Source organism: Oncorhynchus nerka, linkage group LG8, assembly GCF_034236695.1.
Source record: "Oncorhynchus nerka isolate Pitt River linkage group LG8, Oner_Uvic_2.0, whole genome shotgun sequence".
In the NCBI taxonomy this organism is placed as follows: domain Eukaryota; kingdom Metazoa; phylum Chordata; class Actinopteri; order Salmoniformes; family Salmonidae; genus Oncorhynchus; species Oncorhynchus nerka.
This window is the reverse complement of record NC_088403.1, coordinates 65,480,080-65,495,242: the sequence shown is the minus strand read 5'-3', so window position 1 is coordinate 65,495,242 and position 15,163 is coordinate 65,480,080. Positions and strand designations below refer to the sequence as shown.

At 43.3% G+C, this 15,163-nt stretch overlaps 1 protein-coding gene across 2 annotated transcripts; it reads left to right on the top strand.

The window, feature by feature from the left end:
* The first annotated feature begins 309 nt into the window (after window positions 1–309).
* LOC135572971 (integumentary mucin C.1-like) lies at window positions 310–9,036 on the top strand. Of its 2 annotated transcripts, XM_065021991.1 has the most exons (7): window positions 310–4,533; window positions 4,801–4,865; window positions 4,945–5,129; window positions 5,735–5,940; window positions 6,070–6,131; window positions 6,222–6,370; window positions 6,900–9,036. In XM_065021991.1, the coding sequence occupies exons 1-7, from the start codon at window positions 4,105–4,107 to the stop codon at window positions 6,989–6,991; spliced, it is 1,188 nt and encodes a 395-aa protein (XP_064878063.1). In that variant the 5' UTR covers window positions 310–4,104; the 3' UTR covers window positions 6,992–9,036. The 2 variants fall into 2 exon arrangements, with proteins under 2 accessions (XP_064878063.1, XP_064878064.1); XM_065021992.1 differs by lacking the exon at window positions 310–4,533 and having other exon boundaries at window positions 4,553–4,865.
* The last annotated feature ends 6,127 nt before the right edge of the window (window positions 9,037–15,163 follow it).

Sequence of the window (15,163 nt, the reverse complement as noted above, 5' to 3'; positions counted from 1 at the left end):
GAGAATCTTGTTTCTCATGGTCTGAGGGTCTTTCGATGACTCCAAGCAGACTCTGGGTTTCCTCCAGACGTGACACTTGGCATTCAATCCAAAGACTAAAATCTTGGTTTCATCAGACCAGAGAACCTTTGTTTCTCATGGCAAACTCCAAGTGGGCTGTCATGTGCCTTTTACTGAGGAGTTGCTTCTGTTTGGCCACTCTACCATAAAAGGCTGATTGGTGGAGTGCTGCTGAGATGGATATCCTTCTGTTCCAAACTCCTTCCATTTAAGAATGATGGAAGCCATTGTGTTATTGGGGACCTTAAATGCTGCAGACATTTTTTGGTACCCTAGCCCAGACCTGTGCCTCAACACAGTTCTGTCTTGCAGCTCTATGGACAATTCTTTCGACCTCATGGCTTGATTTTTCCTCTTTTTCCACTGTCAACTCTGGGACCTTATATAGACAGGTGTGTGACCTTCCAAATCATTGAATATATCACAGATGGACTCCAATCAAGTTGTAGAAAAATAGGTAGGTAGGGCAAAGATACAGGACGGTAGGCAGGCTCAGGGTTGGGGCAGGCAGGCAGGCAGGCAGGAGTGACAAAAACTGGGAAACAAGAAAACAGGGACAAGGAGACAATCACAAAGACAGGTGAAACAGGTGACAGTCCGCTTGTCAACGATACTTAGAGGTGGTCTTGAGAAAGGCCGACCCGGCTCTCTTCCAGGTACGACTACAACGGTGGACAAACATCTGGACCGAAGGTATGCCGACCTCTTCCTCTTGCTTGTAGAATAATGGGGGCTGGGAGAACACTCAAAGGGCGAGAGACCAGTGGCAGAGTAAGGAAGGTAGTTGCGGGTGTACTCGACCCACACCAGTTTCTGACTCCATGTGGTGGGGTTGGCAGAGACTAGGCAGCGAAGGGTCATCTCCAAGTCTTGGTTGGCTCGCTCCGACTGGCCAGTGGACTGGGGGTGGATCCCGGAGGACAGTCAGACCGATGACCCAATGAGCATGCAAAAAGCCTTCCAGGACTGGGTTGAGAACTGAGGACCCTGGTCGGAGACCATGTCCACCGGGAGTCCACGGATCCGGAAGACGTGCTGCACCATAAGCTGGGCCGTCTCCTTGGCCGAGGGTAGATTGGGTAGAGGAATGTATTGGAAAACCGGTTGACCACAGTCAGGATGGCAGTGTTTCCCTCAGACGGGTGGAGACCCGAGACTAAATCTAGGGATATATGGGACTAGGGACGGTGAGGGACAAGCAGTGGTTGAAAAAGACCAGCCGGAGGTTGCCGGGGAGTCTTGTTCTGTGCACAGACCGTGCAGGCGGCAACAAATGCGGCAAAATCCGGAACCATTTTAGGTCACCAAAAGCGTTGTCGCACGAAGACCAGGGTCCGCTGGGAGCCTGAGGGGCAGGCAAACCTGGAGGAATGGGCCCACTCCAGGACCACGGAGCGGACAGAGTCAGGCAAAAACATCTGGTTATCTGGGCCCCCTCCAGGGTTCAGCTGGGACCGCTGCGCCTTCCAGAACCTGTTTCCCAATACCCCAGCTGAGTGCCGTCTCCAGGCACAAGGTGGGAAGGATGGTCTCGGGCTATGGGGTAGTAACAGTGGACCTATAACAGCGATTGATGTGGATTGAGGTGCTGGGCGGGGCGGAGATAATCCAGGCTTTTGTGGTAGGTCCACACAATGAACGGATGTTCCGCCACTTCCAGCCAGTGCCTCCATTCCTCTAATGCCATCTTCACAGTCCCGATTCCTCACATCGTAGTTCCTCGCTGTGGAGTTGAGACGGTGGGAGAAGAAGGCACAAGGATGCAGCTTAAGGTCCAGGGCAGAATGTTGGGACAGAACAGCCCCCACTCTGACATCCGAAGCATCGGCCTCCACCATGAACTGATGGGAAGGGTCAGGATGAACCAAGATAGGACCAGTGGTGAAGCGGTGTTTGAGGTCCCGGAACATCCGGTCAGGGGCAGAGGACCACGTGAACGAACCTTGGTAGAGGTGAGTGCAGACAGGGGGGAAACCAGGGTGCTGTAACCCCAGATAAAGCGACAATAAAAGTAAGCAAACCCCGGGAAACGTTGCAGCTGCACCCTGGACGTAGGCTGGAGCCAATCCACCACTGCTCTCACCTTCCCTGGACACTCCCAGCAGACATGAAGAAACCCAGAATGTGGATGGTGGAGAGATGGAACTCGCACTTCTCTGCCTTCACAAACAGCTGATTCTCCAGAAGGTGGTGAAGAACCTGTCGTACGTGGAGCACGGGGTCTTGGGGGGAGCAGGAGAAGAAGAGGATGTCATCATATAGATTAAGAAGAACTGTTTCAACATGACGCAGAGAACACCATTTACCAGAGCCTGGAACACAGCAGGGGCATTGGTGAGACCAAAATGCATGAACAGATACTTGTAGTGGCTGCTGACCATGTTGAAGGCGGTCTTCCATTTGTCACCCTCTCGTATCAGCACCAGGTCGTAGGCGTTCCGTAGATCCAGCTTGGAAAAATCAGTGGCCCCCTGGAGCGGCTCGAAGGCCGAGGAAATGAGTGGTAGCAGGTAACGGTTCTTCACAGTAACGTCATTTAGTCCCCGGAAGTCTGCACGGGCGCAGGGTCTTGTCCTTTTTCTCCAAGAAGTAGAACCCGGCGCCGGCAGGAGAGGAAGAGGGATGGATAAATCCTGTGGCTAGGGAGTCCCCAATGTAGGTCTCCATAGCCTTGGTCTCCGGGCCCGACAGAGAGTACAGACATCCCCGGGGCGGCGTGGTGCTAGGGAGAAGGTCAGTCCTGCAGTCAGAGTGTCGGTGTGGCGGAAGCAAAGTGGCCCGGGCTTTGCTCAACACCTGGAGGTCCTGGTACTCCGCGGGAATGGTGAGAGGTCCGGGACAACTTCCCAGCCCCCAGGAAGGCGTCCCGGGGCAGGTTGCGCTGACTTCAGACAATGGACATGGCAGAACGGACTCCAGCCCATGATAGCGGCAGTAGACCAGTTGATGAGGGGATTGCGTCGCTGGAGCAAGGAGAATCCCAAATCCGTGGGAATCTGAGGAGACTTGATGAGCAGAAATGGAATAGTCTCGCTATGATTCCCTGACACCCATAGATTGATGGGAGTGGTAATATGAGTGATCCGGCCTATAGAGCGCCCGTCCAGTGCTCTAACATCCATGGGAATGGAGAGGGGCTGAGTGGGGATGTTCAAATCGGAAGCCAGGGTAGCGTCCAAAAAGCTCTCGTCGGCTCGAGAGTCAATGAGGACGCAAAGAGATTTGGACTGGTTTCCCCACAGTAGAATGGCATGAAAAGGGGGTGCGAGTAAGGGAAGCATAAAAGTTCTCCATATAGCCCACCAGAGTACTCGCTCGTACCGGTGGGCCGGGTCTTTTAAAAGACAAGAGGATACAAAATGACCAAGAGTCCTGCAACACAGACAACTCTTCGTGTTGATCCTGTATTGCCATTTCGCTGGCGACAATGCTCCAGCAAAATATCCAAAGCCCGGCCATGGCATTCAGCCAACATTTGGACCCCCTCCATAAGGTCATGAAGCAATTCCTCGTACCTCCCTAAGGTGGCTCCTTAGGAGAAGATGGCGTTGAGAAGCTGGCCCGGGTCTGCTGGGTCAGTTGTGGCCAGTTTGTAATAACACATTTCAGGTAAGGCCCAGACGCAGACAACGTTGAAGTAACAACAGTGTATTAATCCAACAGGGGCAGGCAAGAGACAGGTCAAGGGCAGGCAGGGGTCAATATACAGATATGTAGAGCAAAGGTACAGGACGGAAGGTAGGCTCAGGGACAGGTCCGGCAGAGGTCAGTAATCGAGATAGGTGGGGCAAAGTTACAGGATGAAAGGCAGGCTCAGTGCAGGCAGGAATTCAAGGGGTCTGAATGTACTGTAAACATAAGAAATGGTTTTCAGCTGAAGTGGTCCATGTGAAATGTTGCAACCTGTTTACAGGCTGCAAGATGTGCATTACATAACAGCCCAACATTTACTGATTTAGATGTCAATATAAGATCATCATGTTATAGTCCCATCTGTTACGATGACTGTGTTATACTGCCACACAGCCTTAAAGAGATGTGGAAATGTCCATTTCATGTTTTAACTTAGCTGCTCCTGCTACAAGTATTGTTCCTCCTACATCTTCTGTTACTACCACTGTGGCTGGTACTACCACCGCAACAACTGGAGAACCTGTCACTGTTCCTGCTACCGTTCCTACAACTAGGCCCACAACTACAACCACCACCTATGTGGCCCCCACAACTCCAGTGTCAAAGACAGCATCACCACTGTCAACAACTACCAGCACAGCACCAACTACCACAACAACCAATGCACCAACTACCACAACAACACATACTACTACTACTAGTACAACAACAACAACTACAACTGCACATCTTCAACCTGCTCCACTGGTGTCTTTCGTCATACAACAAGTGTTTGTAGAAGCTTTAAATGACCCTCAAAGTACACAATTCCAAGAACTTGCAATAACTATTACTGCAGTGGTAAGTCCTAGAAATTCAGAGTTTGTTCATATTGGGTGTATGACCATCAATAATGTTTGGCGATTGTTGGAAAATCTATATTTTAAAGTACGTCTTTAATATGTTCTAATCAGGTGACAATAAGTCTCCATCACTACAGATCTATTTATATTCCTCAATGTCTATCTTAAATAACTAGGGCTTAGCTATGTGGATAGGAATATATAGAGATGTTTTTGTGTGTGTTAAATCATTCAAATGTTCTCCTGTTTGTACCATTCCTTACAGTTTGATGTGATCTACAAAGCAAAATATGGGATCCTTTTCATCCGGACGATTGTTCTTGGATTCACGTAATATTCCATTATATTCTATTCTATTCTTTTAACCTTTGGCATGCCACTGTTCATAACCTTTTATGACCTTTTGCAGACCTATTTTCCATTCCCGTATGGATGCAGAAACACAGGCAGAGGTCCAACTGGTGTTCAATGAGACCTCCACTCAATCTGTCCCTGAGGTTACTGACATTAGCAATACACTGAAAGAAGCAGTTGCCAATCCAAACATTACCTTTGGCAACCTCTCTGTGGATGTCACCACCATCATTGTTCAAGGTGAGTAAAACCATTGGGTGAACGAAAACGATTATACACAGCAATTTCTCCAGTGTTGAATAAAATCAGAGTGTTACATTTCATTCTTACATATGTACATGTAGCTCAACTAATAATTTAACTACATTTTGCAGTAGCTTGGTGGTAGTTGCACCGAATTCATATCTAATTAGTGTTTTCAGTAGTTAATTACATTTCTTGCCGTGTAGCTAACTACTGGAACTACACTAATTTTTGATGACAAATTGGGGGGAGGGGCAGGGAGTTGTCCAAACATCCAAAAATAAACAAGGTACAAAAAGAAAAAGTAACCCTCAGTCATTCAAAGTGCTGCCAGAACCCTACTCCAGATTAGTGTTAGAGCCCAGGTACCTGAGAGAATGGAACTGCTGCAGCTAGCTATTTTTGTGAACAATTATTTTATTTATTTTCTATACAAGACAACAAATAAGCAGTACAAGCAATACCTAGTTGGAGCAACCACGCCCAAAAAATATAAATATTTTAAAGAAAAAAATCAGTGAAGAATAAAAAAATCAAACACAGAACAGACAGTGTAAAGCATTAGCTTGTACAGTAACTTATCTGCTCTTTTGACTTCAAAGTGCCCACCACAAATAACAACACAACTACAACGGCTACTCCTGTCATCACTACTGCTATCATCACAACTACAACCACTGAAACTACGGTTGTGGCACTCACTAAGGTGACTGTGGTGTTCCGGTCCAGCGGAGAGACATTTACCTCTGACCTGTCAAACCCATCATCTCAGGCCTTTCAAACCCGAGCATTACTGATTAAAACTCAGGTGAGCCTCCCAAAACAATGAAGATGTGAAAGTCCTATTGAAAGGAGTAGAATACAGTCACATAGTCAGCTTTAAATCAACAGGGAGTTGTTTGTTTAAACTTCATCTGTTTCTTGTTTTGTCTTCCAGCTTGAACCTTTCTATCGATCAGCTTTCACCTCTTTCAACAGTTTGACTGTGACAGAATTCAGGTGATTTATTTTTTTTTGCATTACATGTTGTATGTTGATATAAATTGATGTCACTTTCTATCTAACATGTTATCTCTCATTTGTTCCCAGCTCTGGATCCATCATCAATACTATGAATTTAGCATTCAGATCCTCCTCCGTCCCAAATTCCATGGAGATTAGCACTGTTTTGATAAATGCCGCCCCAAAAATCACAGCTTTCAACATTGACCCCACCTCAGTGAGCGTCAACGGCACAGGTTAACATATTTATTTATTTATTTATTTATTTGTATTCTATTATAAGTTAAATAAATATACAGTGGGGTAAAAAAAAGTATTTAGTCAGCCACCAATTGTGTAAGTTCTCCCACTTAAAAAGATGAGAGAGGCCTGTAATTTTCATCATAGGTACACTTCAACTCTGACAGACAAAATGAGAAAAAAAATCCAGAAAAACACATTGTTGGATTTTGAATGAATTTATTAGTAAAATATGGTGGAAAATAAGTATTGGTGGCTGACTAAATACTTTTTTGCCCCACTGTATTGTCTAAAAATATAATTCTTGTATTTTCTTCACCATTGTATCATGTGCCATTATCTCTACATGAATCAATAATTTATGAGTTGCGTTCCAGTTGTATTTAGCAAATCAGCTGTCTCACTAATCACATTACAGGGCAACAAACACATTTACATTTAAGTCATTTAGCAGACGCTCTTATCCAGAGCGACTTACTTCCTATTTTCATTTGAACATGTTTCCCTTTTCTCTTTCCATCCCAGCTGTGACCTCAAGTGGAATAAGCAGCAAGACCAGTCTCTGCACAGCATTCTTTCTGGTGGTTCTGTCGCTGCTACTGTCAAGCCAGCATTAGTCTCAGTGGCAAACGCCCACTAAAAACACTATTTCACTCACTGGCAAGCAGCAGAACGAAATAGTGTGTGTAGTCATATTTTCACTTTGAGAACTTCCCACACATTCCAACCCCTACCCCAATTCCACCCATGATTTGAATAGTGTCCAAAAATGAAATCAAGTCTTGTAAGCTGACATAAGATACACTATGTGTGGCAGTTGAACACAACGATGTGATATATTTACTGCCTATTCTATCAAAATGTGTAAGTGTATGGGTTTCCGTCATAAGTCGATGTTATTTCCATGCAATGAAAAATAATGTTTGATTTAATATGTACTTAAGGTTATTTTTGATTCGCTCTGTTGCTGATATGAACTAAAAACATTTAATCACGCTGTTGCTATTATGAACTAAAACGTTGATTCACTCTGTTGCTGTTATGAACTAATGAGAGCAATATTTTATTTTCTATTTTGACTTAACCAGTGAAACCTGGATAACTGATTTAAATAAGGCCCTTTTTGAGCAAAAAGTTAATCAATTTAAACTATTGTCAATGTAGTTTTCATTCTGTTTTCTATTCTTCGTCATGTAAAATTATCTATTATACCAATGAATGTAAATCTGTAGTCCTGATATTGTAATATATGTCTTACTGTTGTTGAGATTCAGACCATTGTAGTGTTTACTATTTGTTTACTATTTGACTAAATGAGTGGTTTGAATGACAAGGTACAGTATGGCTCCAAATTGTGATGTTTATCTGACTATCTGGCTTTAAAAAACTGGAACAACAAGACTACACTAGATCAGCCCAACACATCCACGTGGTACACAGTGAGAGAGTGTTGTGTCCCACTGGTCTGGACAGCAGTTAGTTTTGTTGGTGCAATATTCGCTCTCCCAGAAATTGAGCTTTGATTGGTTCTCACATGCGATATATTCGCATGCAAAATGCTCCCCGCTTCCTAATCAATTCGCCTCGCCCCAACTAGAGACAGACAAACAGGTAGCTAGTTTAATGATTCTTTCAATTTGAAAAGGGGATACCAGCGTAGCATGCCACGTTGAAGTCGCAGGCCCTACATTATCAATGCAACGTGCCGACAACATCCAAGAGCCTTCCCAGACTCTGGAGAAGACAGACATGTATCTTTCGCCAGACTAACACTAGATGCAATTCCACAAATATCACTCAGATTAACTGTAGATGTAAAAGGTTTGAAGCGTACAATATCTCTGAAAAACTAAACTCATCAAGTGTTAAGATAGGAAACATTTTGTATTTTATTTCCTTTATTTCTTTCTTTTATTTCCTCTATCCAAAACATAGAAAATTAACATAGAATGCCCACGCTAGTCACACCCTGGCCTAACCAAAATAGAGAATAAAAACCTCTCTATGGCCAGAGCGTGACACATATGTACATACTGTATTCTATTCTATTCTATACTATCTTAGTTTATGTCGCTCTGACACAGCTCATGATAATACTTATATATTCTTAATTCCATTCCTTCACTTTAGATTGTGTGCATTGTTAGATACAACTTCTTAGATATTACTGCACTGTTGGAGCTAGAAACACAAGCATTTTGCTACAAAATCGCAATAACATCTGCTAAACACGTGTATGGGACAAATAACATTAGATTTGATTTGAAATGCCTCACCCCCTCATGCCTTATTGCTTAATCACGCATCAGCATATATTTTCAAAACAAAAACAAGTACTGTATGTCACGTTCTGACCTTTATTTCCTTTGTTTTGTCATTATTTAGTATGGTCAGGGCGTGAGTTGGGGTGGGCAGTCTATGTTTGTTTTTCTATGATTTGGGTATTTCTATGTTTCGGCCTAGTATGGTTCTCAATCAGAGGCAGGTGTCATTAGTTGTCTCTGATTGAGAATCATACTTAGGTAGCCTGGGTTTCACTGTGTGTTTGTGGGTGATTGTTCCTGTCTCTGTGTTTGCACCAGATAGGGCTGTTTTGGGTTTGCACATTTTGTTGTGTTTGTGTTTATCTTTTAATTAAACATGAATCAGAATAACCACGCTGCGCTTTGGTCCGCCTCTTCGTCAATGGAAGAAATCCCTTACACTGTATCCTGTGAGCTCAATTGTAAAATTCTTCCATTCTAGAATGAAAGAGGGGTATAAATAAGTCATGGTCAGAATAATTTTTTTTTAAATAAAGTTGTGTCATTGAGCAGGAGTTTTACAGTATTGTCTTAAACACATACTGTCACATCAATCGAATAAATATTTCGAAGAGAGAGAACCTGTTTTGATGGATCAGTTTATGCTGTCCCATAGTTCCGAACCCCCCCCAGTTATAATCCAGGGTGATTATAGGATACCATAACATCATGCCACAGGGTCAAACTCCAGTTCCCATGGGCTGTCATATATGCAGGTTTGCATTCCTCCCTTACACAAATGTCATTGACTGAGGAGTCTACAAACCCGAGGAGTATACTAGTAATGGGATAAAGATGTTCATGAGCTAACTTTGGTCAATTCTGAACTCAACTCAGGATAACCGTTGACACGAAGGTGGCTCACCATTCAGGTAAACCAAAGACGGCCATATTGACAGTCTAGTAAAAGAAAGGCTGCACTTCTAATAGCCTATTTGCAGCAATAGCCTGAATTTGCAGGATAACTTAATTTTTTTCCTTTTGATTTAGGCAAAAACTTAGTCTAGAGTTCGACTCACTGGGCTGTACACGCAAGGTATGCACACAACAATACAGGCCTGGCTTGAGTTAGTTACAGGTGTTGGATCAATATCCTTCCTTTGTAGCGTGGTTGAAGCCTAAATTGGAATGTGAAGCTAACTGAAGCTAGCTATAGAAAAGGTGGCTTTAAAAAATTCAGAATTGATCTAGCTAGCATCACACTATAGGCCTACTGCTCTGGTTTCCCTAAATCAGACACTCATTAAGTTAAATGATAAGAATGAAACCAGCAGATGCTGCAGCCATGCAGAAATGTAGTTTGATAACATAAATTACACAGTCCTCCTCAGCCCTCCATGGTTTATACATAACTCAAACTCCACAGCCCTCCACGGTTTATACTGAAATGTCATTGTAACCAATGTTACCTCAAAACAAATTAGGCACTGAAAAAATGTCAAGTCTGCTGAGCGCAAACTTGAATGATGTGAAAATTCTGTGCAACTTCGAGTTTGCGTTTACTGTGAACACTAAGGCTGTACCCACTTTAAGTTACAGTCCAATTTGTAAGTCGCTCTGGATAAGAGCGTCTGCTAAATGACTTAAATGTAATGTAATGTAAATGTTTTAACAGTGGCCAAGTAGGCTACTGTGGCTATTTGATCATAATGTTATGAGAACTCAGGATAAGACCCAGATGCAGACAGCTAGAGTCACAGATGTTTATTGAAAAACAGGTCAAAGGCAGGCAGAGGTCTGTAATCCAGGGCAGAGTTAATAAGGTACAGAACAGCAGGCAGTCTTGGGGTCAGGAAAGGCAGAGGTTTGTAAACGGGTCAGAGTCAGGCAGGTACAAAAAGGCAGGCAGGCAGGCTCGGGGTCAGGACAGGCCGTAAACGGGTCCGTAAACGGGTCAGAGTCAGGCAGGTACAGAACGGCAGGCTCGGGGTCAGGGAAGCAGAATGGTCAGAACTGGGAAAACTAGGAAACAAAACTTGAAAAAAGCAGGAAGATGGGAAAACATGTTGGTAAGATCTGAGAAGATGAACTGGCAACAGACAACACAAATACACTGGGGATAATGGGGAAGATGGGTGACACCTGGAGGGGGGTGGAGACAAGCACAAAGACAAGTGAAACAGATCAGGGTGTGACAAATGATGTGGGCCTATCAGAGTGGCCAACCATAAAGAAATGTGGAGAAAATGCATCCCATAATATTTTTACATGTAAATAGCTGTTATTACATTCAGCCTACAGTAGCATCTAATGTGTGGTGATCGATGTAGGCCTACATTCCATTAGACTTGAAAAAAACATTCAGGCTTGACATTAACCTGCTTATCCACTTGTCCTTCAGACAAGGACGTGACTGAAAATGTTGTTGTGCTGTTAGATGCAAGAAACCACTTTAACAAAATAAAATGCATTATTATTCCCATACCACTATTACAGAAAATCAGACATATTATGCTACCCTTTGCCTATTGGCTACTTAGCTTATTCAAGTAAGTCTCAATATACAACACTTCCCCTTCAAGACAAAAAATATATTTTAACTGACTCGCTTTTCAAAGATGTCCAAGAAATGTACACGTTTTGTGCTCTTGTAGGAAGCAATCACTCCCCTACTGCTGACTACAAATTATCTAAAACTGGGCTAAAAACTGCCTCCTACTCAGTCCTAAAAGCTAAAGTTTCTAAACTGTTTGAATGATGTCTGTGAGTATAACACAACTCATATGGCAGGCAAAAACCTGAGAAAAAATCCAACAAGGAAGTGGGAAATCTGAAGTTTGTAGTTTTTCAAGTCGTTGCCTATCGAAAATACAGTGTCTATGAGTTCATATTGCACTTTCTAAGGCTTCCACTAGATATCAACAGTCTTTAGAACCTTGTTTGATGCTTCTACTGTGAAGGATGAGGGAATAAGAGCTGATTGAGTCAGGGGTCTTGCGTGAGCTGTTGTATCTTTTCTGAATTTTTATAATGAGTATTTCTGTATTTGAATTTGGCGCTCTGCAATCTCACTGGATGTTGGCCAGGAGGGATGCTAGCGTCCCACATACCCTAAAGAGGTCATGCTTGTTCAATGAACCATAAACAATTAATTATTGAACATGCACCTGTGGAAAGGTCATTAACTTCTTATGGCTGCAGGGGCAGCATTGAGTAGCTTGGAGGAAAGGTGCCCAGAGTAAACGGCCTGCTCCTCAGTCCCAGTTGCTAATATATGCATATTATTATTAGTATTGGATAGAAAACACTCTGAAGTTTCTAAAGCTGTTTGAATGATGTCTGTGAGTATAACATAACTCATATGGCAGGTAAAAACCTGAGAAGAAATCCAAACAGTGAGAAATCTGAGATTGGTCGATTTTCAGCCCAGCCCCTATTGAATTCACAGTGGGATATGGATGAAGTTGCACTTCCTAGGGCTTCCACTAGATTTCAACCGTCTTTAGAAACTTGACCTGCACAAGCGTCTGGATTTGTGTACTAAAAGCGCAAAAAAAAGTAGCTACTTGTACATAAATAATGGACATTATCTAAGAAATCAAGAATTTATTGTGGAACTAGGATTCCTGGGAGTGCATTCTGATGAAGATCATCAAAGGTAAGGGAATATTTATAACGTGATTTGTGATTTCTGTTGACTCCAACATGGCGGATAATTTTATTTATTTTCTGAGCGTCGTCTCAGATTACTGCATGGTTTGCTTTTTCCGTAAAGTTTTTTTGAAATCTGACACAGCGGTTGCATTAACCTCTTGGAACTGTAGGGGCAGTATTGTCATTTTTTAAAGAAAAAAAACGTTCCCGTTTTAATGCCAGTGGCAGGTCATTGGTAAAATTAGAAAGAGTAGAGGGCCTGGAGAGCTGCCCTGTGGTACTCCACATTTTACATGTTTGACATAAGAGAAGCTTACATTAAATAAAACCCTTTGAGTTCTATTAGATAGAAAGCTCTGAATCCACGATATGGCAGAGGATGAAAAGCCATAACACATACGTTTTTTAAACAACAGGTTATGGTCAATAATATAAAAGTGTGCACTGAAATCTAACAAAATCAGCTCTCCAGAATCTTCTTCTTATCAACTTCTTTCAACCATTCATCGGTCATTTGTGTCAATGCAGTACTTGTTGAGTGCCCTTCTCTATCAATATGCTGAAAGTCTGTTTTTAAAATTTTTTATTTTTTATTTCACCTTTATTTAACCAGGTAAGCAAGTTGAGAACAAGTTCTCATTTACAATTGCGACCTGGCCAAGATAAAGCAAAGCAGTTCGACACATACAACGACACAGAGTTACACATGGAGTAAAACAAACATACAGTCAATAATACAGTAAAAAAAAAAAAAAAGTCTATATACAATGTGAGCAAATTAGGTGAGAAGGGAGGTAAAGGCAAAAAAGGCCATGGTGGCAAAGTAAATACAATATAGCAAGTAAAACACTGGAATGGTAGTTTTGCAATGGAAGAATGTGCAAAGTAGAAATAAAAATAATGGGGTGCAAAGGAGCAAAATAAATAAATTAATTAAATACAGTTGGGAAAGAGGTAGTTGTTTGGGCTAAATTATAGGTGGGCTATGTACAGGTGCAGTAATCTGTAAGATGCTCTGACAGTTGGTGCTTAAAGCTAGTGAGGGGATAAGTGTTTCCAATTTAAGAGATTTTTGTAGTTCGTTCCAGTCATTGGCAGCAGAGAACTGGAAGGAGAGGTGGCCAAAGAAAGAATTGGTTTTGGGGGTGACTAGAGAGATATACCTGCTGGAGCGTGTGCTACAGGTGGGAGATGCTATGGTGACCAGCGAGCTGAGATAAGGGGGGACTTTACCTAGCAGGGTCTTGTAGATGACATGGAGCCAGTGGGTTTGGCGACGAGTATGAAGCGAGGGCCAGCCAACGAGAGCGTACAGGTCGCAATGGTGGGTAGTATATGGGGCTTTGGTGACAAAACGGATTGCACTGTGATAGACTGCATCCAATTTGTTGAGTAGGGTATTGGAGGCTATTTTGTAAATGACATCGCCAAAGTCGAGGATTGGTAGGATGGTCAATTTTATAAGGGTATGTTTGGCAGCATGAGTGAAGGATGCTTTGTTGCGAAATAGGAAGCCAATTCTAGATTTAACTTTGGATTGGAGATGTTTGATATGGGTCTGGAAGGAGAGTTTACAGTCTAACCAGACACCTAAGTATTTGTAGTTGTCCACGTATTCTAAGTCAGAGCCGTCCAGAGTAGTGATGTTGGACAGGCGGGTAGGTGCAGGTAGCGATCGGTTGAGGAGCATGCATTTAGTTTTACTTGTATTTAAGAGCAATTGGAGGCCACGGAAGGAGAGTTGTATGGCATTGAAGCTTGCCTGGAGGGTTGTTAACACAGTGTCCAAAGAAGGGCCGGAAGTATACAGAATGGTGTCGTCTGCGTAGAGGTGGATCAGAGACTCACCAGCAGCAAGAGCGACCTCATTGATGTATACAGAGAAGAGAGTCGGTCCAAGAATTGAACCCTGTGGCACCCCCATAGAGACTGCCAGAGGTCCGGACAGCAGACCCTCCGATTTGACACACTGAACTCTATCAGAGAAGTAGTTGGTGAACCAGGCGAGGCAATCATTTGAGAAACCAAGGCTGTCGAGTCTGCCGATGAGGATGTGGTGGTTGACAGAGTCGAAAGCCTTGGCCAGATCAATGAATACGGCTGCACAGTAATGTTTCTTATCGATGGCGGTTAAGATATCGTTTAGGACCTTGAGCGTGGCTGAGGTGCACCCATGACCAGCTCTGAAACCAGATTGCATAGCAGAGAAGGTATGGTGAGATTCGAAATGGTCGGTAATCTGGTTGTTGACTTGGCTTTCAAGACCTTAGAAAGGCATGGTAGGATAGATATAGGTCTGTAGCAGTTTGGGTCAAGAGTGTCCCCCCCTTTGAAGAGGGGGATGACCGCAGCTGCTTTCCAATCTTTGGGAATCTCAGATGACACAAAAGAGAGGTTGAACAGGCTAGTAATAGGGGTGGCAACAATTTCGGCAGATAATTTTAGAAAGAAAGGGTCCAGATTGTCTAGCCCGGCTGATTTGTAGGGGTCCAGATTTTTCAGCTCTTTCAGAACTTCAGCTGAATGGATTTGGGAGAAGGAGAAATGGGGAAGGCTTTGGCGAGTTGCTGTTGGGGGTGCAGTGCTGTTGACCGGGGTAGGAGTTGCCAGGTGGAAAGCATGGCCAGCCGTAGAAAAATGCTTATTGAAATTCTCAATTATGGTGGATTTATCAGTGGTGACAGTGTTTCCTATCTTCAGTGCAGTGGGCAGCTGGGAGGAGGTTTTCTTATTCTCCATGGACTTTACAGTGTCCCAGAACTTTTTAGAGTTAGTGTTGCAGGAAGCAAATTTCTGCTTGAAAAAGCTAGCCTTGGCTTTTCTAACTGCCTGTGTATAACGGTTTCTAGCTTCCCTGAACAGCTGCATATCACGGGGGCGGTTCGATGCTAA